The 20,026-nt window shown below is 38.6% G+C and overlaps 1 protein-coding gene across 10 annotated transcripts in view; it reads left to right on the top strand.

Moving 5' to 3' along the window:
* The window catches only part of CACNB2 (calcium voltage-gated channel auxiliary subunit beta 2), a 123,587-nt gene that overhangs the window by 65,698 nt on the left and 37,863 nt on the right, over positions 1–20,026 (top strand). For 6 of the 10 annotated variants that reach the window (XM_081882366.1, XM_081882368.1, XM_081882369.1 and 3 more), the window contains one exon: positions 13,911–14,030. In XM_081882366.1, coding sequence (XP_081738492.1) covers positions 13,911–14,030 — 120 coding nt within the window. Of the gene's footprint in view, positions 1–1,079; positions 1,370–12,598; positions 13,113–13,215; positions 13,237–13,910; positions 14,031–20,026 lie in introns of those variants that run through there. The other 4 variants (XM_081882373.1, XM_081882371.1, XM_081882374.1 and 1 more) reach the window with 4 other exon arrangements.

Genomic DNA, 20,026 nt, shown 5'->3' on the forward strand with positions numbered 1-20,026 from the left:
TTCCTGCCAAACTTGCATGCCACAGCACATGCTCATGCAGTCCTGTAAACAGTCCATCACTTCCAATTTCTCCTCAAGCTTGGGCACCAACCGCTGCCTCTTGGGTTTGCCATCACTCGAGGAAGATGATGGCGCTGTGTGTTTAGGTGCCATCTCAAAAAACAGCTAAAAAACCCCTCCAAACTCCACCACAATCACCCCCTCCCGACCTCCTTCCTCAAACTCCAACTCTGCACAAATCTCAGTGCAAGGGCTCTTGGGATTGCAATTACAACGGCCTATGGGATTGCTAGGTACTGTTTTCATGCCTTTTCTAACTGATTCACACCTCTTCTGGGGCTGTTTTAGCAATTTTAAAATTCACTTCCAGATTCGGCGCAATGTGCGTATACACGGTCATGTGCATATTGAACACGCATAAATAGGGGGCTGCCTGTAAACATCATCATCACAATAACACACACACACACATGCACACACGTGGCATATTTAAAAGGCCATAGGTTGTTTAACTTGATTCTTACAGTTTCAATATTTATACCCTGATGGAATGGAAAGGACTTTAAAAATTCTTTTGAAAATAAGAACTGAAAAAAGTTCAGGCAACAGAATAGTGTTTGATTAGAAAACGGGATGCTCTGATTATTTCCCCCATATCTCCTAATGAGCAGCTTGTTCTAACAAAGGTTGTAAGTGAATTGCTTTTTGAGCCTCTGCCTCTAATTCGCCTCTCTAAGGATCTGCCCCCTTTTGGAGAGCTAAATCTTCTTAAAGTGCCAGTCATGTCACCAGATGAGATCTCAAAATACCCATTTCCTGGATCATTAATACTATCTTGTACACAAGTGATTGTATAGAAAGAAAAGTGTGCATATACTGTAGTGAGATGAACTGCAACAGCCCTTGGCTATTCCTACTAAGTGAACAGGATTCTTGCTATTTTTCAAGTACAGCCCTATACTTAGAGCCAATCATTGCAGGGCCAGCTACATGCAATTAGCATGGGACTTTTGAATAACTGACCTATGCCTTTCAACTGTACACTTCTACTTATAGAAGTGGATTAAGATAACACATCATTGTGGCTGTCTTTCCTTGCTTGTGGAATATTTTTACTGGTGCAGCTTGCCAAATCATAATTTCCCTAACTGCCTACAGCAAGAGGTTTTGTTTTTGTATCAGAGAACAATATTTAAAGACCATTTCAACCGTGGGAAACAAGTACTGAAGCTCTGTATCCCAGCTGTAGAAAGTATATCACTAAGATAGTGAACTTTTAAGAGAAAACTTCAAGACTATATGAACACAGTGAAGAAGTGTAAAATTCGACAAAGATATGTACCTTTACGACAATGAAGATTTTGAAGGGGTAAGTTGTGAACATATTGTATGTGAGCGGGTTGGGCAGACATGTAAAATTTCTGATTATTTTTGAACCATAAGGGGAAATATGCCATCACCCCACTTTTTGAGGGAATGGGGAAATGGGTATTTGTGAAAAACTGAAATACAGGCAATATTCACTTTTTGTTTCTAACCTAAACTTAGTTTATAATCTTTCGTATATTTATAAAATTTAAAAGTAGATATGCTTTCTAACCTCCAACAGTAATTGCAAATATACCCACTTTATTTATTTTATTTTGAATGTTTTTAAACTGCCTTTCAAGACTACATCATTCTGTTCTATTAGATGAAAGTGCAATCTACTATACCCTTAGGTATCTAAGTATGCAGTAGCTTTTCCCAGTTGTGAAAACAAGGACAAATAAAATAAATAAAAACAATGTCATAATAAACAAGAGAAAGAGTTTCTTATCCATGCTTTGAGCTCCAACATTATTATGTAGAAGCATAACTCGTATTTTCAGGAACAAATAAATGCCCTAGTAAATTTGGCTGTGCTGTTGAGCTTATCAGTAGTACAGTATCATTATACATATCAAATATAGTAATAGTGGACAAAATTAGCTATCCTGGAATCTTATATATTAATATGAGATCCCTTTGCAACATGGTAAATAATATAGCTTGATAATATATCTTAATTTTATTTCTTGAATCAGAATTAATGTTACAGCTTCTGATTCCTTTCTTTCAGTTTGAGCTTCACATGCTAGTTTGTTCCTTGAATAAAAATAGATCCATACAAACAGTCATCAGTTGTTGTTTTTTACTACAGTAGATGGAGGAGTTTGAGACAACTGAGTGTTGTACAAATGCTGCAGCACAGTTGTTGACAGGAGTGATACCCTGTCAGATTATAATACCTGCACTTGGAGTTTTGTACTGGTTGCTGATTTGTTACCAGGACAAGTTCAAGGTCTTACTATTGGTGTATAAAACTTTTAATTGCTTGGAACCTGTTTACTTGCGGGATCACAAGTGTGTCCACTCTACCACTTTAGTCTGCAGAACTAGCATTGTTACACATGCCACATTGTACAAGTGTATTGTACAGTGTATAACCACATTGTACAGCTATAAGAAATCGGTATTTTAGTGTGGTACCACCCACACTTTGGAATTCCCTGTCTATTGACATCAGGCAAGTTGCTTTGCTTGTACTCTTTTCCGCACCTCCTTAAAATATCCAGAAACGTTGGTGTTGATGTGTTTTAATTTTTTTACTGTTAATATTAGTGAACTTTATATGTTTTAGATAGTTTTAAACTTTTTATTTTAACATATATTGTCAATCAAGCATCATATATATTTTTTGTTAAATAAATAAAATAAAGACAAGACTTTGTCCCCATGCTTCAGGAGAAATATGCTTTGGAGTCTCTCAAAGTGCAGTTCTGCACCAAATACCTGAAACATGTATTCTGTGTTCTGTGATTTGCAACATTTGAAAGTGGTTTCCTTGCATTATGTTTTGAAGTACATTACTTCTCTAGTATAGAATCATAGAATTGTAGAGTTTGAAGGGAACTCGAGGATCATCTAGTCTAACTCTCTGCAATGCAGGAATCTCAACTAAAGCATCCATGACAGATGGCCATCCAACCTCTGCTTAAAAATCTTCAAGGAAGGAGAGTCCACTACATTCTCAGGAAGACCTTTCCACTGTCAAAGAGCTCTTACCGTCAGAAAGTTCTTCCTGATGTTTAATTGGAATCTCCTTTCTTAGAATTTGAAGCAATATATCATTATATTATATTAAAAGAAGGATTCCAATAACCTTGAAAAAAGTAGTTAACTTATTGCTTGCCTATGTAATGTGTGTAATATGAAGGTGGGATATAAATATTTAAACAGTAACATCCACATGTAATATTTGCTTTGCTTTTTCAATATAAGAGTTTTGCAGTAGAATGAATTGGCTTTAATAACATTATTTTAAACACAACTTCTTATATGTAAAAATACTGTATTCATCATCCAGATTTTTCAATTTCCTCCCAAATTTCAATTCCCTCCCCTTTTTATGCCCCCCCCATTTTGGACCCCCCCTCCCCTGCCTAGGCTTACAGATTTTTTGTTTGGTGTTGGGATATAAAGTTGAATGTGTTTAAGAACCCATGAGGTCCCAATTGAAGAAAATATTTTCATATCCTTATCCCACACAAGCAATCATTTCTGAGTCACTGCACAACAAAGTACAGCCGGAAGTGTGACAGAAAAATTAGGGGTTTTCACTTAGATTCAAAACGTGCTGTTAATTACAATTACAGGAAAAGATTAATTCTGAATCTCAGGAGTATAGACTAGAAACAGTGATATAAATTCAACCTACTCCTTGCAAATACAGTACAACAATAAAAACAGCAGTTTATTATTAAAATAATCCGGTATGTTTTTAGGGGGGGGGAATTGCTGTAGCATTGTGGTCATTAGTAGCTTTGTGATCATTAGGTGATTTGGGGCAAGGGGCAAGCAGGCCTTGGACTAGTTCCTTGATGTCGTGATGGGCTGGATAAGGGCAAATAAACTGAACTTGAATCCCAGCAAGACAGATCTCTGTGGGTAATGGTTCCCATGTCTGAGAAATAGAAGTTGTCTGCCATGGATGAACATAGATGGCTGCCTCATACTGTGTACTGTATGAGAGCCAACAAACTGAAGCTCAATCCAGATAAGGCTGAGGTACTGTTGGCCAGTTCCCTAGACTACCTGGCTGCCTGCAGAGAGGTTGCCTGCTCTTGATGGGGTTTAACTCCTTCTGAAGGACCAGATAGGCAGCTGTGGGCTACGTCTGGATCCTTTTGTTGTCACTTGAGGCCTAAGTGAGCTCAGTGGCAAGGAGTGCCTTTCATCAGCTTTGGCTAGTGGCCCAGCTGTGCCCCTATCTGAACTGGAGTAGCCTAACTACTGTTGGCAATGCTCAGGATACCTCTAGCTTAAATTATTTCAATATGTTAGACATGGTGCTGCCTCTGAAAATGGTTCGGAAACTTCAGCTGGTGCAGAATTTGGTGGCCAGGTTGCTTACTGAGGCAAGACAGTTTGAGCATATTGCACCATCCTGACCAACTACACTGGCTGACAATTAGTTTCAGTGCCCAATTCAAAGTGCTGGTTTCAACCTATAATCCTTAAATGGCTCAGGACCGCAATACCTGAAGGACTGCCTTTTTATGCCTTGAGATCACAGATGAAATGTGGAAGAAGAAGAAGAAGAAGAAGAAGAAGAAGAAGAAGAAGAAGAAGAAGAAGAAGAAGAAGAAGAAGAAATTAGAGAAGCAATGGCTCTATCAAGATATGAAACAAATATGAAAATATCTTGACCGCTCACTACAGTACTTCAAATAGTGTGAATGCCTAACTTATTAGTGGAAATATTTCCTTTTCCTTTGATTCTATGATTCTGAAGGTGATAGTCCCTTTCTAAAACTAACAGGACCAGTGGTCAGGGATGATGGGAGTTGTAGTCCCAAAACATCTGGAGGGCCAAGTTGGGGGTGCCTGGGATAGAGGCACACATACTGTATATATATTAAAGAGGTAAGACACCATCCTAATTAGAAAACAGATAATTCATTGTTGAAATACTTACTCTTGACGAAACAAAAAACATGTTTGCAGTATCTATAAATTGTCGCCTTTCACCTCCTCTTTTTAATTGTATTGCTGTTTTGTTGTTGTTATGGTTATCCTGAACGCCTACTGTGCTGGTAATGTGGTAGCTGAAGTGAGAGAAATACTTTATCGTTTGTTATATATTTCTGTGGTAAGCTCATTTATATGCCACTCTTAATTTAGAAGATTCCAGAGCAGTTATTAATCCAGAAACTATAATTAGTATCATGTCTTCAAGTATGTTCTTTGTGATTCAGTCCTAATTAAGCATTTCTAAGTTCAATTTATTTCAGTGGTAGAGTGAAGTATATTCAGTGGGACTTAGAATTGCTTAACCTTAATGAGCTCATACTTTCATGCTAGTAAATACAGGACAGGTTCAATTTAATTTGGTTTTTTTCTTTTACAACATGTTTAGGCTACATTGCAATGTTCCTCTCCCCCCTCCCAAATTAAATGCATTACCAGTCCTTCACTGGCAGCTACTAGGGCAGGTTACAACAATTTAATTTTTAAATGGTTAAACAGATTGCAATTACTGGAATAGGAAAGGCCCTGGAAACATGGATCTCATGTAGCAAAAGCCAGTTCAAAACGGTGGGCTTTCAACATTAGCTGAAAGCTGTTTGGTGAAGAAGCCAGACACACCTCTGTGCAGGAGGAATTCCACAACTTAGCGGCTCCTGCAGAGAATGCCCTTTCTCAGGACACCCCTGCCCCAACCTTCTGAGGGCAGAGGAAATACCAAGAGGACCACATCTGCTGATCTTAGCACCTGGGAGGGTCTGTAGAGAAAGAGAGAAGGTCTTTCAGATATTTGAGGCCTAAATCATTTATGGCTCTAAACACCACCATGTTTTGCACCTTGAACTGCACGAGAAATGAACTGGCACCCAGTGCAGCTATTTTAGAATAGGGGTTATCTGATTTCTAAAGGCAGTCCCAGCTAGTAAGGTGGCTGCTTCATTTTGGACCAGTCATCATCAAGGCCATTCCCACTTATAGCACACAGCAATAATCCAATCTGGAACTTTCCAGAGAATGGAATACCATGGCCAAGTCACCTCACCAAGAGGCTATAGCTGACCAACCAGCCATAGCTGGAAATAGGCAGTCCTGGCCAACAAGGGCTACCTGGGCCTCAAGTCACAATGTTGGCTCCAGGAGTACTCCTAGGTTACAAACCTGTTCCTTCCAGTAAACAGCAACCCTGTCTAAAACAAGCTGTTTTCCCACCTGGACTTGGGAACTTGGAACCCATAGCACCTATGCCTTTTCAGGATTCAACTTCAATTTGTTGACCCACATGCAGCCCATGACTGTTTACAACAACTTTAGTATGAGAGTTATGAACTTATTTGTGCAAGGATGCCTGATGCTTCTGGATGCTGGTGTTTTCCTGCCTGTGTCACCATGGTTTACATTGCTGGCAGGTTGTGTGTAGCGTGGCAAGACGTGATAGTGATGTCTCTCTGTCAGCATGATTTCAGCCATTAGTTTTATAATGTACAGCAAAAACAAACAAAATATTTTGTTTAGTCATAGGAGCAAAAAAAGTGCTTGTATTCAGCATTACTGATCTTTACAAATTAATCCAGTTGACCTACATTTTTGTACAATTTAAAATTGTTCCTTCAGGCTAATAAATGAGCTGTCTCATCTGAAATGTAGCTTTTATTGTACAATTCACCTATTACCTGAGGCAGAAATCTTCAAATGTTGGTGCTTCAGAGTTTAGAATGACTTTCTGTTGTTCATCTTGGTGTATACCCAAGGCTAAAACTTTTAATTCCCTGCTCCAGGATGTATTTCTGTGAGTATACATGCATAGCATTCAAAGGTAAAATTGTACCAGTAGTGGATTCATGAACTAGCATACACTGCCCATTCCTGAACATGCTTATTCAAAAGTAAGGTCCAACGTGTTAACTGATCTTACTTTGGATGATAACATTGTTCACTGAACACTGGATAAGGGGATCGAGCACAATGAGAGGCTCAACTCCTGACTTTCTTGTGTATTGCCAAACCCTTCTACAGAGTTTGCATACTAATATGAACCATGAAAAAGGTAGAATATAGTTTATTTAGAGAAGATTTATAGTCTCTGAGGTGGCAGGCAGAACATTATACAGAACAGGTGAGCTGTTTGCTCCATCTTGGTACCTACTCCATATAACAGTGGAACCTCGATTGTCAAATGTAATCTTTTCTGGAAGACCAGTCGACTTCCGAAACGTTCAACAACCAAGGCTCAATGGGTGGTCGGGAAAGTATGTGGTGAAAATTGAGAAATGCACCTTGGAAGCCATTCAACTTCCCAGGCGCATTTGAAAATGGAAGCAATTACTTCAAGGTTTTCGGTGTTCGGCTTCCGAAACGTTCGAATTCCAAGAAACTAAAAAACAGAGGCTCCACTGTATTGCTATGTTTTTTACCTGCAGAAGCTGACATTCTTTGCCAAGAGAGCCTGACCTCTGATGATTGTCAGCTTGTGCCAGCTGAGACCAGTAGGGGCGGGCAAAGCTCCCCTCCCTTGGGGGAGCATTGAGGGGGTAGGACAAGGACAAGGATCACCATGTTCACATCTTTATGTTTTCTTGGACTTATATTATGGGCCTGGGAGGAGTGAGGAGTCAGCTGAAGGGAATAGGGCATAATGAGATGGCCCTGTCATTTTTTTCTTCATAGTACCAAAGCTATGGTAATGTCTCTGAGAAGAGATCATGGATTTAATTTTAAGAGATGAGGCTATGTTCCTATGCACAACTGTTTGGCAGTAATCCTTATTAAACTCAGTTGAATTTATTTCAGGATAAACAAACATAGGATTGTATTGCATGTGTAGGTTTATTGTTGCATTCAGATATTTTAAGCCATTTTTAAGGTAAATGTACTAAAATAAATTAAAATCTATTTAAATTTTAAAATATGTGATATATATTTAAAGACTTAATTCCCCCCTTCTTTTCTGCCCTACGTCAGTAGCTAGTGTACTAGTGGGTAAGAATGCATAATGAAAAGATGAAAGGAATTGCTTTTCCATGAAAAGGCATTATGTACTTCCCCTCCGGGACTTTTGAGATTTTTCATAGAATTCTTGAATCATCCCCAATACAAATCTGGTGAAATCTTGGAAAGACCTTGGAGAAATACAAGTCAGAAATCTTGGAAAGACCTGGCTAATACCAAGTGCTTCCTTGCCTGCGCTCTATCTTCCCTTTAGCCAGTCTCTCTCTAATTCACAGGTCTAATTAAAACCTCACAAGTATTTTGTCTAGGATTGTAAAAAGTTACTTCTGAATGGATGGTATGGATAATATCTTTTACTCACTGTCCAGATGTCAAACTCCAGGACATCATTATTAGAAATAGTTACTATAGCATTAGTGAAATAATATTGTAACTCTTATTTAAGGGCATCCCTAGTCAGTTGTATCTATGTGAAGCCCCAGGAAACATGGGGCTAGTTGAACTGCAAAAGATCTGATAATGACTTCAGAATCATAATCATAATATTATTTTATATCCCACCCATCTGGCTGGGTTTCCCCAGCAACTCTGGGTGGCTTACAACATATAAAACACAACAAAACGTCAAACATTAAAATACCAAGATATCCTATATAAGCAACAAACGAAGAAGAAGAAGAAGAAGAAGAAGAAGAAGAAGAAGAAGAAGACGTTTACAGTTATACCCAAATTAAAATAACTGCCAACCCCAACTAATCATTTACCCAACACCAACCCAACAAAAATGAAACAGAGTAACCAAAATTAGAATGATTAATTAATTCATTTAATTAAAATGAATTAAAAGATGGCGGACCAAAGCACATTGCTGTAAGTATAATAGGGTATAATATACCATAAGTATAATAGGGTTGATTTTGGAGAACTTTAAAAGCACCCTTTGTATATTCTTGAGATCACCCAATTTACTCTTTATTTTAAAAACATAGACTACCGTCTCACACATCAATGCCTAAGTTGGTACGTTTATGCTATTCAATGAACCATTGTTATGCAAGTGCTAAAAGCATTCTCCACTCATCCATTCACCTAGGCTAGTTTATATGTTAAAAGATGAGCATATGGACTAATATTTGTCTCTGGTCTTAACATTTGGGCTGGTTTTGTTTTGAGACACGTCCAAAACGTTGGCTGTAACCCAGATGCATTTTGAAAGCCTAACATGTATAAGGTACTTTGTCTTCGTGGGCCCTTAATTTCACTGCTGCATTGACTTTTTGAAAAATGCTCTTCCATTCTTAACCCAAGGAGGTTTATATCAGCATCTGGCATGTAGAAAAGAAGACATTGCCAACTGTCTCCATGTTATCTTAGAACCAGTTACCTTAGCAGGAAAAACTCAGCAAACATCCATTGTGTTTACATTCCTGCTGAAAAATATTGCACATTTGATGAATGCTGATGATCCGTTTTAGATTGTGTTAGCGCTGTTAAGTTCTAGTAGTATGGGGAGATGATGCAGAGGTGCCTGGTATGTAGACTAAATACTGGGAAATATATAAAGCTTTTTAATTCCTAAATTCAGTAGTTAGATTGCGAGCCCTTCAAATTTAGATGATTTCCCACAAGACTCCCAAATTCTGTATTCAGGGGGGAAAGGGCACATAGAAACTGTAAATAGGGATTGTGACATATTAGATTTGTTTAAAGAAACCTTCAACAGATAAAATGTTATAATCAGCTGTTTCTAGAGAGGGAGAGAACTGAGGTTACCTAGGGGTAATGACTAGTGTAATTACTGGGACATTGGAACCTGCAATTATAGAATCTTCTTACTGAGAAATGAATAAAAGCCCTGAGAGGTTTCACTTCCCATGATGAATTGTTTGTATACTGTTGTTTGCAACCAAGTACGTTTTGGATATGAATCCCTGCATTTTAATTCTTAAATGGCAGTGTGTCATTAGTTAGCTTTGGAATTATTTGCCATTCAATGTATAGACTAGGAAGTGTATAGTTTGATGATATTACAATTTTCTTTTATATTGCTTATAAGAATTTAAACTTTGAATATTTCCCATTTTTTAATTTATATTTTCAATGCAAATTGTTATCTGTAGGTAGAATCAATGCTATTGCACCAAGCCTCCCCCCTTCTTTTAATGAGTGGACAGCAGGTGGTGGGATAACTTGCTCCAGGGTTTGAAGGAGAAGGGGGCAGATGCTTTAAAGAGTTTTTTTTTTCAACCCTCCCTCCTGTTTGTGCCTTCAGAGGCTGAAATGTGGTGAGGGAGGGGACTGTCTTCCCATGATCATTTCTTAATGTCAACAACCTCTTAGCCAGGCTTCCTCAACCTCGGCCTTCCAGGTGTTTTTGAGACTACAATTCCCATCATCCCTGACCACTGATCCTGCTAGCTAGAGATCATGGGAGTTGTAGGCCAAAAACATCTGGAGGGCCGAGGTTGAGGAAGCCTGCTCTTAGTTATAGAACATTGGCAGGATTTTTGCCTCATTGCCAATTACATTTGGCTTCCTTAGTTTGTTATTAAGGATTATTTCTGATGCTTTAGTGGGATAAATTCTATGGATGTGGGTTGCCTAATTCGGAGTGGGGGGCTGTTCTGGTTTGCTTTTTCTAATTTAGGTCATTTTGTGGGGAGCAGACCTTTTGAGGCTGTGTGTTGCTCCAGGAAGCATTTGCTGCTCATGTTTGTAGGCTTAAATAAATGCATATAAATAATATAGAATCAAATTAATTGTATATAGCTTTACTCACAGGAATCTTTGACATTTGTAACTGATAATGCTGAATCTACATGGAGGAACATATTGCATTAGTGACAATTAATTGTTTCTTTTTAATTCTTTTGATGATTACTTCAATTGAGTTTCCTTGGAAATAAATTTTGTATCTAGTTCAATTTGTTTGATCAGTCAGATTGTTCATCATTATGATATATTGTTTTGTTATGAGATTGCTCATAGTGGCTTACAACCATTAAAACAGCAATGCAAATGTACTGGACGAGTGAGAATTTTCTAAATTAAACAAGCAGTGGTAGGCTTAATTGTTAATGGTCAGAGACCATTAGGGGACAAGTTTGTTCTCCACACCAATATTTACCAATACAGCCTGTTTACCTTTCACATGCACAGCCTCTACCCATATAAAGCAACCCGGACTCCGTTATCATCACCTGAGGCCCTTCTTTGTGTGCCTCCTCCACAAGAGGTCCAGAGGGGGGCAACACGAGAAGGGGCCTTTTCTGCAGCAGCTCCCCATTTGTGGAATGCTTTGCCCAGGAAAGTTTATCTGGTGCCTTCAGTATACATCTTTAGGCACCAGCCAATAATGTTTCTCTTCAACCAGGTCTTTGGCTGATTAATATTCTGCAGCCTTTTCAGTGCGATTGTAGAAGGGGGGCGGGGCAGGCGGTTATTGCTTTTTTTGTTTTAACTATTTATTTTGTGCTTTTATCTTGTGAATATCCCTGAGATCTTCAGGTGAAGTGTGGTATATAAATTTAATATATTTATAATAATAATGTACATGCATGGCTGCAATTTATTTGAAAGGGGAAAATATGGGGAGTAGGGAAAATATGGTAACAGACACATAGCTATCACCCCCAATAGTGAAAAATTCAGAAGCAGAGTTGAAGAAGGGGAGTAGGGGTGAAGGTTATGCAGAGCATTTCCTTTTTCCTTTGCTCACAGCTTCTAGCAGGTGCTTGGAGGTGGGCAGGGACAGCTCCAAAGAGTGGACTGGTTAGGAATTTTCATAAGCATGAAGATAGCAAAGGGTCTGCTGGTCCACCACTAACACCATTCTCACTATTCATAGAATGCCCAAGGAAGTCAGGGGAAGAAAGGCAAAATTACATGTTTCACATCTTCAAGGTTAAGGGGTTTCCCTGAAAATGACTTGTTCATCATCTTAAGAAACCTGGAGACTATAGTGGAAAAAGGTGTTAGAAGTGTTCATTTTTGCCTTATAAGGGCCTGAAACCCATTGTTGGTTCAGGGTATCATGAGTCAAAAAGCCTGATCCCCATACCTTGTTCAGGTCAATGCTCCATGTTCTATCCATTACAGTGGCCACGGTGTTGGATGGGGAATATGTAATAGGGGATTCTTCCTCTCTCTTCCTCACATGATAGCACAATATTAAATACATTTTTATCCTTCAACATAAGCCCTGCAGTACGTGATAACACACAAGTTACTATTATCAACACAATACTGTACTCTATTGGGGGGGATCCAAATCTTAATCTGGCAAAAATAATTGGTGTTTGTCTATGCAGTATGATTCTAACTCATTAAAAACTCAGGAATGAACTGTATGTGACATAGCCTAGACATTGAGTGAAAGAAATACATTTTATGACAGATATTACAAAAATAAAATAGAGCACAATAGCAGCTATTTCTGCTTTCAAGAGACCTTGCCGTTTTCCAGCTGTTTACCCTTGAGAAGTAAAGTGGTAATTTGACATAGACTAGCAACACAGTGTGATGTGAGCATCTGCGTAAAAGGCTGTGCATATGGAGCATGCCCAGTGATGTGAAAAGCTTCTAGCCCCACCCCCACCACACACCGAGCTCTGAAGAGATGAAATGAACTTTGCACTTGCAAATGTTACATTTTGCAGAGGATTTGTAAAGATTCTTTTATAAGCACTGTATTCTAAACAGTTAAAAAAATAGGCAACAAAGGCAGTTAACAAATAACAGCAGCAAAGGCAGGGTTTTTTTGTATGTACTGAGGATTGCATCAGTGTAGCATCTCTTACATTATATTTGGTCTGGAAATTCCCCCCACTGAATTAATTAAACATCTTTGCTTTTTGGTGCCATGGGAAAATTAAAAATTTACTTACACTAGAACAGAGACATTGAGGACTTGCAAAACTGAGGAAAGAGCTTGCAGCAGAGCATGGATAGGAAAAGAACAGTGATTCTGCGGTGTTCAGTGTGCACATGTTTTATGAGAATCAGTGCTGGGCTCTGCAGCTGCGGACAATAACTAAGCTGTCTGGCTAATGAAGGCCACCTGGATCAGGCTTCTGAAAAGAGCCAAAGGAGGACGGCTGAAGAATTCTGATATCTGTGTAAGCTCTAAATTTCAATTCGCTGGCATATTTTGCATTGCAGGTGGGATGGGGGAAGGCTTTCATTCTGTTTGAATTAGCAGTTTCCATTCTTTTGCTTGCAACAAGGAGGAAAATCTGAGATGTAAGTTGTTTACATAGTTATTCTAGCATTGTGACCAGGGGTTGGACATGTGCTTGACTCCAGACATGTTCTGTCAGCTGCAATTTGATTTGTGGTCATTTCTTTGTTTTTGCTGAAGGGCTGAGATTTATGCCGTGTTATTTTTTCTGATGGGGAAAGATAGTGTCAGGTGAGGAGGTGCTCTGCAGTTAAGATAAAATTAATAGTTTAAAGCAGACACTGAGGTGCTTCTCAGGTGTAAGGATTTCTCTTAGCAACTTCGTATTTTTTATCTGAATGCTGCTTTTAGTGAGACTCAAATGGCCTTATTTGTGGCTTGCTTATCTAAAGCTATCCTTGAAACAGCTGCACGTCCTTCAGCTCTGCACTGCACCATTACGGTTACTTCACGGAAACTAGCTCTGCATAGCAAAAGGCATATGCAGATTAGAATGAAGGAGAAACAGCAAGTATAGAGCTGGAGAAAGAATGCTGGTTTTCAGAATAGCCTCAGGGTTAAAACAATTTACATAGTAATTCTTTTTCTCATTGATGCTATTGGGAATCACAGGTTTTTAGAATTTGTTAAATGAGGATTTATATCAAAGTGCTGCAAATAAGAATTCTGAACTAGTATATATTTTTAAAGAACACAACACGGTTTTCTTCATTTGTAATATATTCCTTTTGTCCAGGGTTCGGCGGACTCCTACACTAGCCGTCCATCTGATTCAGATGTATCTCTTGAGGAAGACAGAGAGGCAGTGCGGAGAGAGGCAGAGCGACAGGCCCAGACGCAGCTGGAAAAGGCAAAGGTAAGATGCTGTTTCACTCTCTAGATTAATGGAAATGTTGTTTCTAGTAGAACCTGTTGTCTTACTAAATCATCATTGACATATTTTCCTATGCACAATACAACCCTCATTTGCCCCTAGTATGTTCTGACTACTATAGTCAGTTTTACAGAAAAAACGAAGCACTTGGATTTTGCATATGAAAAGCAAACTAGTGAAAAGTTGCTTTTCAGTAATTATATAGAGATATTCCAGAATCTTATATAGAACATGGAATCCCAGATTCTCTCCCTGCGTATGAATACTACTATTTTTCTTTGGTGATTTTGAATTGTGAGTATATGGGGCCAAAGGTGTGTGTGATAATATTGTTGGTAAAAGGATGTTGTTTAAAAGAAACTCTTGCATCACTCTTTTTATGCTGCTGCTGCTCCTTTGACTTCACTTGTTGCCTTCCATATATGTCTTAGTACAATAATTTTAATGTAATTTTAATTAACTATATCTTTAGTTTCTTTAGAATGTAGTCTTTCACATCTATATTCTCTATTCTCTTTACCTCACACTGTTCTTTTAAAAAATGTTTCTAATATTCCATATACTTGTTCATCCTATTTTTTCTCATTGTCTGATTATATGTGTATATATTTATTTTAAAATGTATCTCCCACCTAATTCAGAAATTGTATTGCCGCTTGCAACTAAGTTCAACAAAATCCACCCTGTGTTTAAAAACATCTTCCAAATAAACAATTTAAAAGGTCATGTTAAAGCATCATCAAGGTCTTCAGCATTAAAGCCTCTTCTTTAGGGAAAGGCTTTGCAATGTTATTCTGAGGATTTTAAGTTGTGTGGTTTCACTCTTAGTATATTGATAAATGTGCATTGATTCCAGGAACAAGCATTTGCATAATTTTAAAGATTTGGTCCAATCTTTGGAAAGGTTGCCTGATCCATTTTTCATAACTAAGGTATGCTAGATCAGTGGTAGCTTTTTGAGGATGTTACACATTTCTTGGGGGGGGGATGCTTATGCTATGACATTCTTAAATAATGGGCTGTTCATAGTCATAGCCAACTGCTTGAAGGCTTCAAGCCCTTTGCAATAAGACAAATTTGTGGTACTGGCCTTTGAGGTGCACTTTTTTAGATGGTCCATTTAAGAGCCTTTGAGCTCTGTCTTTTTAGGTTTCCTGCTGAATCTGATGTGCTCTCCCAGCTGCCCTGAAGGAATACTGTTGTGTTCTCTCCCAGCTGCCCTGCTTTAATTCTGAACTATGGAGACAGAAAGCTGCTAAAGGGTTGCAAAATTTAGATCAGTAACTTTTGTTAGTGATGGCCACCCTGAGAAGTAACTAATGGGTCTGGGTTGTCAGAGTTTGATAGCTGTGAATATGTGTGACAGTTTCTTCCTACTCTTACAGACTGCATTTTTATGATACAAATCAACTGCTCTAGGAAAGAGTATGCATTTTACTATCAGTGAAATTAAACTTTCAAAGAAAAGAGATAATAAGAATTTACAGAGAAATAGGAATAGCATTAGTGCACTCACTAATGCTAAGCTGATGCATCTCTTACTGATGAGTAAATCTATGTGAGTGTTGCTATGGGAATTTGGCTTAGCAATGCTGACTTGAATGCATGGACAGCCCTTATGTAATATTCATGACCTCTAGCAAAGCTGCCGTAGGAGTTCACAGAGAAACTGCCAGCAGACCTTGACTTTTAAAAACTGTATTTCCATGCATCAAAACAGTGTTCTCACTTCGGTAGGCTCAGGAATAATCTCCAGGTCTGACATTGTCTCTGGCTGTGAGACAACTTGTAAACAGTGGACGTGGGAGGGCACTGGCAGTGTTAAGCTGTGCTTCAGTACTGCAAAGATGTTAATGTTTGACATCATTTTTTGCATTAATAAGAATGATAACTGAACACTAAATGACAAACAAGACAGGAAAATGTATATTGTCCAATACTCATATTTAACAATTCCTTGCCATTTTAAGATATTTAAAAGCAGTTATTTATTTTTAATATTGTGGATGAAAATAGTGATCCTGATTAATGTGATGACACTTCTTTTTGTCATAAAAATGTAGAAAATGTTGGTATACATGAATAATGCACAATACGTTGATGGAAACCTAAGAGCACATAAAAAAGCTTGTGAATACATAATCAATGGTGTCCATTTTACTTTCTAACTTTAAGGGCAAACCTCCCCCAAATGATAAGCAGTGGTGTACATAAATACATGTAAATAGGAAACTGTTCTTGTTTTGGAAAGTGTTCTTGGCTCTTAAAGTTTGCTTTGCTTTTCTTATTTCAAGGTTAGTTAACAAGTTTCCCTGAATTGTAAAATCTTTTCGACTCCTATGCAACTGTGGAAATGCTGCCAACATGTGGTTATCTTAAAAAGAGTTTTTAAGTAAACCATTCCCTTTTTAATGCTAAAAATTCACAAATTTATTCCCATATAGCCAGTGCTTTTTTTTCTAGAAAAAGAGGTGCTGGAACTCAGTATGAACACTTCCCTTGTTCTCTTTGAGTGGCAATGGTGCCCATCTGAGAGATGCCAGAACTGAGTTCCGCCAGGTTCTGGCTGGAAAAAAAAGCCCTGTGTGTAGCTAATACAGGCATAGGCAAACTCGGCCCTCCAACTGTTTTGGTACTACAACTCCCATCATCCCTGACCATTTGGTCCTGTTAGCTAGGGATGATGGGAGTTGTAATCTCAAAACATCTGGAGGGCCGAGTTTGCCTATGCCTGAGCTAATAAATGCATACTTAGATTAAGCTAGGACAGGCCAAATCTACAAAAGAAGGGTAGTGCTGCCCAATAATAAAAGGTTGGGAAACTTTTCTCTCTTCTATACTCTTTAAACCTACCAAAACATTTGAAGGACAACCACCATAAAAGGTGGAGAAGACGAAGACTTAACACATCTTGTCCTGATCTAAACTAATATGTAATGCATAAATCCAAGAGTAAAGTATGTAAACATAATGATTTACATCTAGAGATTGTGATGCTTATAAGCATACAGGATCTTGGGCTGCATGGGGCTGGCCTGCCTTTTCAAAGAATTCTTTGCAGCCTGATCATGTGGACCGTCCCTGGAATGCACAGACCCGACTGCTGTTTGAGCCTGGGAGATACCCTGTTTCATGAGAAAAGGTGGAAATTAGGCTACTTGGTTTTTTTATGGGCCAAACAAGCCAGTGCTTGCCCATCTCTAGTAGCAAGTTGCACCTGTGAAAAACCCTTCTTTTATCAAACAGATGCTTTCCTCTGCATCTGGAATATGGTAAATAAATAAAAATGTGGTTTCCAAAAGAGCTTAGAATCCTGGATCCAGTATTATCCAGTATTGGACAACCTAAGAGCCCATAAGACCTTGACTAAGTGTTGACTAGGGTTCAGATAGAGTTGTATTTTTTTTTTTTAATATAATTTTTATTAGGTTTATAATATACAAAATTCAAATTCCAAATACATGTTTCCATAAATCTAATGGACTCCCCCCATCTTCCGGACACTGCATTCTCTGTAAAACCAAAACCTCAGCAATTTGTTGACTTATTTTAAACATAATAATATATCTTCCATTTTATCGTGATATCTGGTCTCTAAACATTTCAATCCAAATCCATTAATTTTTAGTTTCAACACAATAAAATTATTTCATTACACCACTTCTGTCTTGTTGTGCCTTATTTACCAATTCAAAGATTTACCGATACTGAAGCTATAATTTCCTAGAGAGAAGCATTTTTTAACATTCATACAACTTATAATGCTTTTTCAAATAGTCCTTAAATTTTTCCCAAACTTCCTCCGTTTCTTCTTCTCCCGAGTCTCGAATTCTGCCAGTCATTTCAGCCAATTCCATATAATCCATCAGCTGCGTCTGCCATTCTTCCAATGTGGGTAGATTTTGTGTCTTCCAGTGCTTTGCCATCAAGATCCTTGCTGCTGTAGTAGCGTACATAAAGAAAGTTCTATCTTTCTTAGCCACCCTCTGGTCTACCATGCCCAGGAGGAAGGCCTCCGGTTTCTTGGGTAAGGTGAGTCTAAGCACCTTTTTTAGTTCATTATGTATCATCTCCCAGAAGGCCTTCACCTTCGGGCAGGTCCACCAGAGGTGTAGAAATGTCCCTTCCTCCTCTTTACATTTCCAACATTTATTGTCAGACAGGTGATATATCTTTGCAAGCTTGACTGGGGTCATGTACCACCGGTATGTCATTTTCATAATATTTTCCTTCAAGGCACTACATGCCGTGAATTTCATTCCGGTGTTCCATAACCTTTCCCAGTCTTCAAACATAATGTTGTGCCCCAAGTCCTGCGCCCACTTTATCATGGAGGATTTAACAATCTCATCCTGTGTATTCCATTTAAGCAGCAAGTTGTACATTCTCGAAATTAACTTAGATTTTGGCTCAAGCAACTCTGTCTCTAGTTTCGATTTTTCCTCCTGGAAACCCACTTTTTTGTCCGCTTTAAAAACTTCCTGGATTTGAGCATAATGCAACCAATCTCGCACCTTGTTTTTTAACTTTTCCATACTCTGCAACCTCCATTTATCTCCAATTTTTTCAATTATTTCCCAATATTTAGGCCAATGGGCCTCCATGTTGAGTCTTTTACGTGCTTTGGCCTCCATCGGTGAGAGCCACCTCGGAGTTTTACTCTCCAATAAGTCTTTATATATTGACCAGACCATAAAAATTGCCCTTCTGACAATATGGTTTTTGAACGATTTATGAACTTTAACCTTGTCGTACCACAAATATGCATGCCACCCAAAAGCATTATCAAATCCCTCCAGGTCGAGGACATCGGTGTTCTCCAACAAAATCCAATCCTTCAACCAGCAGAGGGCTGCAGATTCATAATATAACTTCAAGTCCGGCAGGGCAAACCCCCCTCTTTCTTTCGCATCTGTTAGTATTTTAAACTTTATTCGGGGCTTTTTGCCCTGCCAGACAAATTTAGATATATCCCTCTGCCATTTTCCAAAACATTCCACCTTATCCACGATCTGGAGGGCCTGAAACAAAAATAGCATTTTCGGCAAAACATCCATCTTTATAGCAGCTATTCTGCCCAACAAGGAAAGTTTCAGTCTTGACCATGTTTCCAGGGTTCAGATAGAGTTGTAACCTGGGGTGTGGTGAGGTGAACAGGATCCAGATAATAGGGAAGTGTCAAGTATTACAGGATGTGGGAAGCCGTCCAGTGAGAGCTCCCAAGCAGCTTATGCATTGCTTTGATAATAATCTGAAACCAACTGAGGACCTAAACAACAAAGCAGGATTGTCCCTTAGCTGAAAATGGGAGTTGGCAGAGCCCTAGTTTGAAGCCAACAATGTTGCTGGATACTTCTCAGGTTTATTCCCTTTGTTTTTTGCAAGGAACATTTGTGATACTGAAGATCTTTGGTTGATGGCTGTAGTAGTGAGTTTGTAGAGTTCCTCATTTGGAGTGTGCAAATCTCCAGTTACAGGTGCAGACTCAGGCCCCAAACTTCAGAATTCACTCCCCTCCCCCCCCCTGCTGTTCAAGTGGGCCTAATTGGGCTACTAATTTGTAGAGGCTCCTTCTGCTTTGAAGTCATTGTCCAAGGTATCTAGGTTTAAGTTGTCTATCAAATCTATTATCCCTCATATAGCACATTTCTAACCCTCAAAATGTGTCCTGAAAGAATGTGGGAAAGTGGCTTATATCAGTTCAAACCACTGGTCCTTCTAATTCTGTATTATATTTCCTCTACCAGGTGTCCTCTGGAAGTAGTGTTATCCAATGTAACACTAAGTTAAAAATTACTTAATAGTATACTTGTTTCACTGGTGCAATGTTTTGTACCAGCAGAACGTTGTTGCACAATAATATTTAAGCAGTTTGCTTGTAAGTTTGTTGTACAAAAGATTTCTGTACAATCTGTTGTACAGCAAGCTTACACTAGTGCAACTGTTGCATTGGATTTCTCTTTTGTGCACCATTTAAA

This window comes from Podarcis melisellensis (genome assembly GCF_964234715.1).
Source record: "Podarcis melisellensis genome assembly, chromosome: 12".
Lineage (NCBI taxonomy): Eukaryota > Metazoa > Chordata > Lepidosauria > Squamata > Lacertidae > Podarcis > Podarcis melisellensis.